Genomic DNA, 9148 nt, shown 5'->3' with positions numbered 1-9148 from the left:
TCTTCACCTGGAGAAGGCTTGAGGCCAGACACTGACCTCTGAAGGGATATGGCCCCGAGAAGCCACCCGAGAAGCCACCCTAGAGGGAGGGGCTACAGTACTTGCACCCAGCTCCTGGGAGCACATCCTCCTCAGCTGCCCTGTTAATGCGAAGGGCAGAGGTGCCGTGAATGATGGAAATGCTTAGGCCTTCCGGTGGTGGGGGGGGTTTCCTGCTTCTCATCAAGGACACCCCTGAGGTCCCAAACCCTTTGTAGGACCCATCTCACCTCTGATGTGCAAAATTCACCTGGGGTGTTCCATGTGTGCACTGGTCCCTTTTCAGCTTGTCCTCTGAAGTATTCTTGGCAGGCAGCGTGGTTGGAGTTTTCATGGGATAACTTTTTGGTTATTGCTATTGGTCCCTGGAAACAGAGTCCCTTATGAGGGAGATTGTTGGGAGCCTCTGGAACTGGGAGAGACAGGGAAAGTGCCCACTTTCTTATTACCTCTTCCCCAGGAGGCCTTCACCATGGCCCCAGTGCACTCTTCAAACAAAGCAGTGGGTGACATTCAAAGGTCATTCCATGACCTTCCATTTGTTTATTCCCCGACTCTGCTTCGTGGTGCTGAGCAGTCACTTCTGCATGTTCCTAGCACCAAAATTGAGAGTATTTAAGAAAGTGGTATGTCTACCTGTAATCCCAACTCTCAGGAGACTGATACAAAAGGGACTCAAATTGGAAACCAGCCTGGACTACGTAATGAAACCCTGTCTCAAAAACAAAACAACAACAACAAACAAACAAACAAAAGAGTTCATCATTTTGACCCAAGACCTCCAACCCATCCTTAGGCTTGCTCCTGAAGACTGCTGGACCCACTCTCAGGTCCCCTCACCCTGTGCAGTGGCCTCAGCACCTTTTCCTCAGGGTCCCTGCCATTCCAATCCACCCTTTGTGGAGTTGTTATAGGGACATGTGTTTCAAATTCATTCACAAGAGACAGAGCTCATTTAAAACCTTAATGGAGCATTTCCATTATCCATGGCACCACCTGCACTCCTAGCAACAAGGTGAATTTAAACCATTAGATTCATCTAATTGGTGTGATCTCATTCATCTGCCCATGCGGAAATAAGGAAAAAGCTGCTCCTTCCACGTGCACCTTGCAGGGTTTTACAGCCTGGCACCTGAGCCATTTGCAATCAGTGAATTTACCTGGTAAAGATGCTTTGGCTAAAAGTAGTGCCTTCATGTGAAGGGTCTCTCCTCCCAGAGCCTGCTGTACAAAGGACATCTGCCTCTCTCAATCTTTACTTTGTTTTGAGCTGACACATAGCACAGCTCCTGCCTAGGAATAACTGAGTATCACCTCTAAGCTTCTTCCAGGCTCTGCCAGAGCCCACAGCAAAGAGCCAGACCTGTATGGGAGAACAAATGCCTGCCTCTTCCCTCCCCAGAACCACTAGGGGGGAGACAAGGTTTGATGTTTGTTGGTGAATGAGTCAGAGAGGAGGAGCTGAGCAAGCCAGCCCTGCCTGTTGAGATCTCAGCTGAAGCTCAGTCTGCACCTGTCATGGGGAAGGGTCAGCAGGTGGAGGCAACAACCAGAGTCCAGGCTGGCAGGGGCACCTAGGCTCTGCCCCAGGCTCTTTCAAGAGGCAAGGCTGACTGAGAAGGGAGAGAACGAGAGAGAAAGAGAGAGAGAGAGAGAGAGAGAGAGAGAGAGAGAGAGAACACTAACTAAAGGAAGAGGGAGAGGAGCTGAAGAGCTTGCTCTGGCTCTTGAGAAGGCAGGCACAGGGCTCCAGCAAAGAGCAGCTGCTGACTTTCAGGCCCCAGGGAACCTGAAGGAAACATGGGGTCAGTTCCCAGAGCCTTCATCGGGATCCTCCTTCTCCTTTTATCTGCGCAGAGCTGGGGTGCAGTTCTGGCAGGAAGCTCATGTAAGTACTGCAGATGATTTAAAACTTGCACGAAGCTCTCCTGAAACTTTAAACTGTGATGTTTTTATTTTAGTGTTAATTTTTAGGGCTGGGATCACAGAATGTGTTTTTGAAAATGAACTATCGCGAAGAAACAAAAACATAAAAGACCCTGCCCAAGTACAACCTAAGTGGGACATGGGTGTGATCATGGTCCTGCTGGTGTGTAAGACTTGCTCACAGTGTTCAAAATGTACTATTTCTTTAAATATTCATTAAGGAAGGTCAAGTTCTCTAAGCTTGAAGCTGTATCTCTGACAGGGAACAAATGGCAGATACTGATCTATGTCAGAGCATTGGGGCTGACAGGGAAGCACCCAGTGGGCTGTGTCTCCACTGCATTTGATGTGAGCAGTTCCCAGGTTTGCAGACTGGATAATCACACCTTAGGATAAGGAGAGTGGGAATTTCTGATGTATGGCGAACTAGAGCAGCCATGGCCAGCTCCAACCATAAAGGGGACATTGTCCATTATCCCCCAGAGGAAAAGGCTTTGTTTTCAAGACAAAGACTTCATTAAAAGGAAGGCAAAGATTAACCCCTCTGCCATGCTCCCTGAATCAGCCAGACTTGAAATGGTCATGACAAGTTTCATCCTTACAGATTGGGTAGATGTTGTATTTCATTTGTTTCCATTCCACCGTTCCTCTTTTTTGTTTGTTTGTTTAGAGGAATTTGCGTCTTTCCTTCTAGACTAGTACTGTGGATTGCAAAGATGTAATTCAGCACAACCTGACTTACCTGTGTGCCTCTCCACGTCACAAAGTTTTCTAGGAAGTGTATGTTGCAACAGCTCTCCTGGGGCCGACCAATGCCAAGCCCGAGCCCCCTCCTCCCCCCTTCTCTTTGAGCTGCATCATGATTTTCATTCTTCCTCAGAGCTGACGTGGCCAAGCTCTGCCCCAGGCTCTTTGAGGGCTGGTGTGCAGCATGTGGAGGGCAGCCAGCGTGTGTTTCCTGCAGGGGTGATGAGCACCTATATGAGTTTGCAAGGGGTTAAGAGCTGAGCTCCTGGGACAGGTGGAAGCCCTGGAATGCTGTTCAGGTTGGCATTTCCTGCCCTGGAGGATGCAGGGGAGCCTTGATCCAGGAGCCCCCACACCTACACTGTGCATTGCTTGGCTAATGCCCTGCGTGTCAGTCACTGCTGGGATGGACAGGCTGATGCTGCACTGCTCCTTCAACTGGGTTTTATCTCTGTGCTAAGGGAACAGTTGGATTTAATGAAATGAAACATTAACAAACAACAGAAATGCTTAAGCTGGGCAACAGCATTGCCAATTTACTTACAAATAGAGTCAGAAAGTTTGGAGGTGATAAAGCCATTCCCTAAGGACTGCTTGATTATGACTGCCCACTAGAGGTCATACTCGGGACTCTGCAAACAGCCCAGCAGAAAGCTAAGCAAGCCCCCTGCCTCTCCAGCCCTGTGACTGCTGCAGATAAACACAAACCCCAGGAACCAGGCTGCAGTCTGCTTCCCCACTGTGATTGTGTGCTTGTCCCATGCCATGAAATCCAGTGGGATGAACAGGATGCAAGAGCAGGTGGATCCTTCTGAAAGCCCCTCCAGTGTGGCTATAGACATGGCTCTGATGAAGTCCTGTCTTAACCCCAGTGCCTGCAAATCAAGTACTGGTTTTTATCTTTTCAGTCTCCCTGAATTCAGAAAGCATTTGATCTCTTTATTAAATAGTCAACATTCCAAAGTATGAAATTAAAATTTTCGGTACATAAAATTAGAGTCATTAAATCTGCTAAAATGGTTGCAAAAGATGTCTTTCTGTCCAGGTAGTCACTGCTCAGCTGGGAGAGCATCCCTGCTCCCTAAGTTCTCACTCACCAGTCTCCCAGTGGGTGCACTTTGACTCCTCCACCAATTGGATCACACTGAGTTGTAATCTCCTGCTCTGTTGGGTTTGATGTTCATGTCTCCCTAGACCTGGCCGGCAGGAGCCCTTTGCCTGCTCCACGTCCTGTCCATCTGTCCTCATCATTCTTGGAGCTCTTCCTCACTTTCTAGCCAGGTTTTATTCCTTTCTTCTAAGGAACCCCAGTTTTGTTTAGCGGGGAAAATAATTCAGAAGCAGAAGTCAGTGAGCTTTCTCAGAAGCCAGGGCATCATTGACTCTGGGCTGGGTGGTGGTCAACCTTGTCTGCAGCGAGGCTGTGTCCACGGGGATCAACAGATAAACTCATCCTGCTGCATCCCAATCCATCCCCACCTGCAGGCTCTACTTTGCTTTCCAACATCCCATGTTTTAAAAATTCCCATTCTGTGCCTCCCTGTCCTTCCTAAGAACCTGCCTCCCAGGGCGTGAGAGCAGTACTCTGTGGTCCTACCATGACACAAAGCAGTGTGGGAAGAAATTCAGAGCAAGAACCAGGGGTAGGGAGTGTCAGACCACTGACTCAGGTTTGCTCTCCATGGAAGGATCAGGTGCCTGTTTGACTCAGCTTTGGGACCTGTATTTCGCCTAACTCCATTAGTGTCTAATTTATAATTCCTATGTTTTGTTCTGCAGGTATTAGTACCTGTGTGTGTGTGTGTGTTATATTGTAAATTTCTCCTTTTCTACACAAAATGCTATACAAATTCCTTTTTTGTTTTCAGCTAACATACCCTGGAAGTTTCTCTTCCTTGGTCCACAGAAATCCTCCTTTCACTGTAGAAATGTACTGATAGTCTAGATGTACATACTCATGTATTTCCATGTTTTAAAATAAGAAAATAATGATGCAATAAGTTATGTCTCACAGATGAGTTCTGCATTATTGCAGATGGTCATTCAGGATAAGTTTCCAGAGGTGCAGTTGCCAATGAGAGCCAAGGGTCCATGCTCTGAAGGGAGCCTTGGCCCATTGTCTTCCTGCCATGGTGACGTTTGCGCCCACAGCAGTGGCTGGCCCATCCTCCCAATCTGATGTGGGGAAGTGCATTCTTAATGAGTTTTAATTCATATTTTTCTTATCAGTAAAGTACAGTTTTTCAGATATGGCATATACATAAACGAGTTGTTCATTCAGGCATTTTGCTTATATTTCTGTAAGACTGTTTTCTTCTGTTTTAAAAAGCTCTCTACTTACTAAGGCTAGAAGCTCTCTATAATATAATTTGCAAATATTTCCTCCTAAGCTGTTATTTGTCTTTTGATAGTGCTTACACTGCTCCTTTGTTAAGGGGTGATAATCTAAAGCTTTTAAAATCTCATCCAACTTAGGAGTCTTGTTTTGGCTTTCTTAGTGTAGAACTCTTCCAGTCTAGTCCATTGAGTTTTACTCTTGTGTCGAGTGTGACGAACAAATTTAACTTGAAATTTTCTCCAAATGGCAACCCAAGTGCTCCCACAGTTGGATAAAAGGACTTTGCCTCTGTGACTTCAGAATGACCTCTATTTAAAAATTAATTTCCTATTGTACACTGGCATCTACTGCTGTCTTAGTATTTGATTCCATTATCTACTGCTTTCTCTCTCTCTCTCTCTCTCTCTCAGCTTCTTATTCTAGTGTACTTACTTTGTAGAAGTACTTCGGTGTCAATCCTTTAGCTCTAGAAAGAGGGGAAGTGGCTGAGGTTCTGATCTGACCACATTCCCTTACTTAACTTAAAGAGAAGCAGTGTGTTGGTGGTGGTGAGCAAATGCTCTTTTCTCCTTCCAGGTGTGTCACTATCGTTCACGAGCTTCTGCTTGAGCTCTGCTTCTCAAGTTGTGAACCTAGTTTTCTCTCCCATCAACATCTTCCATGTTGATTTTCTGTTCTGTAATCCTACTGTTGAATTTTCAAGATATCATTTGTCATTAATGCTGTGATAGTTTCCAAATATTCGATCAGTCACCTGTAAGAGGAACCATTTACTTCTTTTTCAGTGTTTTGCTTTTCTGTGTGTGTGTTGTGTGCATCTCTGTGTATGTTTGTGTATGTGTCTCTGTTCATGTTGTCTGTGTGTGTGCTGCCTCCTTTCCTCTTGCCTGATACACTGAAAGATTTTCCCAACACAACTTGGTGGGGAGATCAGGTTTCCTCCCTTATTTCTGATCTTGATGGCTCTCCTGAGCACCACTAATAAGTGGCTGGAATTAGATAAATTGAAAAATGTCTATTTTATGGACACCGAGACCTTCTTCACCCTTACATTCTCAATCCTACTTTTCTCTTATTTCTAACTTATTGTTTATTTTGTTGTGATCAGAGATTGAGGTTCACAATGTTCTCATTTTATGCAATAATTTCTTTGTGATGATTATATAACCTTACATGTCTGTGGAAGAGGATCTTCTTTACCACCTGACAGTCTTGGTCTACATCTCTAAGGTTTTCTTTATGAACAAACTAAAATGCTCGGTATTGTGCTTGTTCTTAATATCATCCTCAGAATGCTGTTTTATAATTTCCTGGTCACAGTGTTTCTGTTTCTGCTTGTTCTTGCTGGAGTTTTCCCTGGGTAGCTGGCCACTGGGGTGTTTGACCAGAGGCTTTCATGCCATTGGATCTTGTGGTGGCTGCTGCTTGACGGCTGCAGAAATATCTTCCTCACATGTGGTGCACTTAGCCTTGTGTCCCACCTGGCTGGAGTCACTGTCCCGAGCTATTGGCACAAATCTGCACAGTTCATCTTACCTCAGGAGCCATTGTGCTTTGACCTGTCTATTGTACTTCTCATAGGTTGGATTTGCTTTTGTACAATTTCAAAGGCTTTCATTTTTTTTCTTTTTAATACGTGTGACTTTCATAATATCTTGTGCCATTGCTATCTTGCACTTAATGTTGCAGCTGTTGCACATGTTATGTTTAACACGTTCCATCCCTGAGGTTTGTCTTCTTTGCTTCTATTTATTTCAGCTGGTAGCAGAAAGCCTTGCTTGTGTTCTGTCTTGGTGTTGCACCTTTTGTGACACTAATCAATGTTTCCAGTCTGGGAATGGGGTTGGAATTCAACACCATGGCCATCCACAGGCTCCTTGGAAGACTGTTATCAGCAAGGGTTTTGTCTATTTACTTTGTAACTAAGTTTGACCTAGAGATTCTTGTTTTGTATTTAAATTCTAAACTTCTGGATGGATTTCCCTAGGCCCATAGATAAAGACTTAGATTTTCTTCTTCAGGAAGTTACTGGATTCAAACGTTAAATACTTTTCTCAACATTGCTTTGATAAATTTTGTTTTTGAGAAATTCGTAAACATACAGTGAACCTTTAATTTGGTGGGTGGAGGTGTTCAATAGCTGAAATATCTTTTTATTTTACCTTTGTCCTTACGGTTGCCTAAATAAAGGTATTTTATGGCTAGACTTTGGTGGATGGGACTCATGTTAACTTTTTGAAGTTAATATTCACAGATTGTTGGTGGTGGCCAGAGGTGCAGTGGGAGGGCTGCCATTTGGTGCCTCATGTTCCCCACTTCTCTACAGTGCCTAATTTCCCCCATCCTTATCTCCGAGGGCAGCCCCCACTTACCTGCTCCCTCCAGAAGCAGCTCTTCCAGGCGCCTCACAGGCAGGTCACCAGGAGTAGGCAGGCTGACCCATGAGTCCTAACCCCAAGAAGGACTTCAACACTTTGTGCTGGACTTTCTCTTCAAGGTGGAGGGTTTTTTGTCCCAGTCCACTTTTCTAACCTCCCCTCTTCTCTATGGAGCATCTCGGGCCTCCCCCCCCCACCAACTCTTGGTGCCACTTGCCCACAAAGGTGGAGCCTCCGCAGCTGGAATCTGGAGTTTGCACCTCAGGGTGACTGTGTGCCAGGCCAGCATTATCTCTGTGATGGCATGATGGGACACACAGGGCTTTACTGCAGTTCTTCATCTTAAAGTTTTGGTGGGCTGTGTGTGAAGGGAGCTGGGTGTAGAAAGTCTCTAATATCCTGGAATTTGTTTGCCATCCTTTTCGGAAATGCAGATTCATGTGAACTTGGGCCTTACAGGGCAGTGTCAGGATTCCTGCAAACCTAGGGCTCCTTATCTTGGTCCTTGCCTTCCCTCCCACTAAGAGCAAATAGCCTCAGAATGCATTCAGACATGAACCCACAAGCTTTCTTCTTCCTGAAACAATTTCCATGTCTGACTTTAGAGCTAGTGGATGAATATTCACCCAATTAGTGGCTTCATTATAAATATCTGCACATGTTTATTGCTTGTTCATTATTTCCTTTTTAGGTTAGGTGTATCTGTTTCTGCTTTTTTCTAAATATGTGTGAGGGAACATATCACAGGGTGCTGATAACAGAGTAGATATAAAGAATTGCTTAGAGCTGGGGGAGAGATTTCCACATGGCACAAACACAGAGATCAACACCACATAGACATTTCAATTAGGGATGCTAGAATTACCCTTTAACTCACCAATTTCTGATGATAAAAACAACTAATAATATCTACTCTTCAGCACTTCTCAGTAAAAAGTGATGAATTCATATTTTCTTGTTCACCTAAAGCAGAACAAATTCAGAGGGACATGGACTTTTCTCTAATACCACGTGAAAGCAAGACATGTGAAGCTTTGGAAGTTTGCATGAGCCAACAGTCACATATAACATGGCATTTGTGAGACAGCAGGGTTATTCTGAAAATAAATCAGAACATGTAAAATACCTGAGAAGAGAAATTTCAAACCATCAAAGGAGGTGAAGTTGTCCCCTCTTCCTGGAGATGGGGAATGTGGGCATAATGTGGCATGATTAGACCTCTCCACATCAGTTCTTAGAAAACACGAGACCAGCGGCACCCTGCAACTCCAGATCTGAGTCCTACGTTTCCGCTAACAGAGATGTGCAGACTCTGGCTTGTCCCCCTTCAACTGTGGTCATTCTCAGTCTGAGACATGGGGCCAAGTAGTCTTCCAGAGGACTAAGGACAACATAGCCAACTAGACACAGCTTTGGGGAAGAGACTGGCTCTGGTCATTTTGGGGGAACAACATTCAGCATAGCTGTAAAGTTTGTGCGCGCGCACACACACACTTCCCAGAATATTCACTCAACATATTCCCTGGAATATGGTGAGTGAGGATGCATGTTTTCCATTTTAGTCCCAGAGCCTGCAGATGCCCACAGCTAGTAATGGCAGGATGTAACACTGAGCCTTTTGCAGTCTCTGGCCCTGGAAAGCCTACAGGAAACCCAGTGTTGGAGAGTAGTAGAGAGGGAACATGTTTGGCTTGGTGGCTGATTTTTATAAGAGTTTCCA

General features: G+C 45.1%; 1 protein-coding gene across 3 annotated transcripts in view; it reads left to right on the top strand.

Annotated features, from left to right (window-relative positions):
• The first annotated feature begins 1530 nt into the window (after window positions 1-1530).
• LOC109678597 (contactin-associated protein-like 4) overlaps window positions 1531-9148 on the top strand; it is a 130690-nt gene continuing 123072 nt past the window's right edge. For all 3 annotated transcript variants that reach the window (XM_074072299.1, XM_074072301.1, XM_074072298.1), the window contains exon 1: window positions 1531-1927. In XM_074072299.1, coding sequence (XP_073928400.1) covers window positions 1840-1927 — 88 coding nt within the window. In that variant the 5' untranslated portion in view covers window positions 1531-1839. The remainder of the gene's footprint in view (window positions 1928-9148) is intronic.

The sequence above is a fragment of the Castor canadensis genome, chromosome 4 (genome assembly GCF_047511655.1).
Source record: "Castor canadensis chromosome 4, mCasCan1.hap1v2, whole genome shotgun sequence".
In the NCBI taxonomy this organism is placed as follows: domain Eukaryota; kingdom Metazoa; phylum Chordata; class Mammalia; order Rodentia; family Castoridae; genus Castor; species Castor canadensis.
This window is presented reverse-complemented; position numbering and strand designations above follow the sequence as displayed.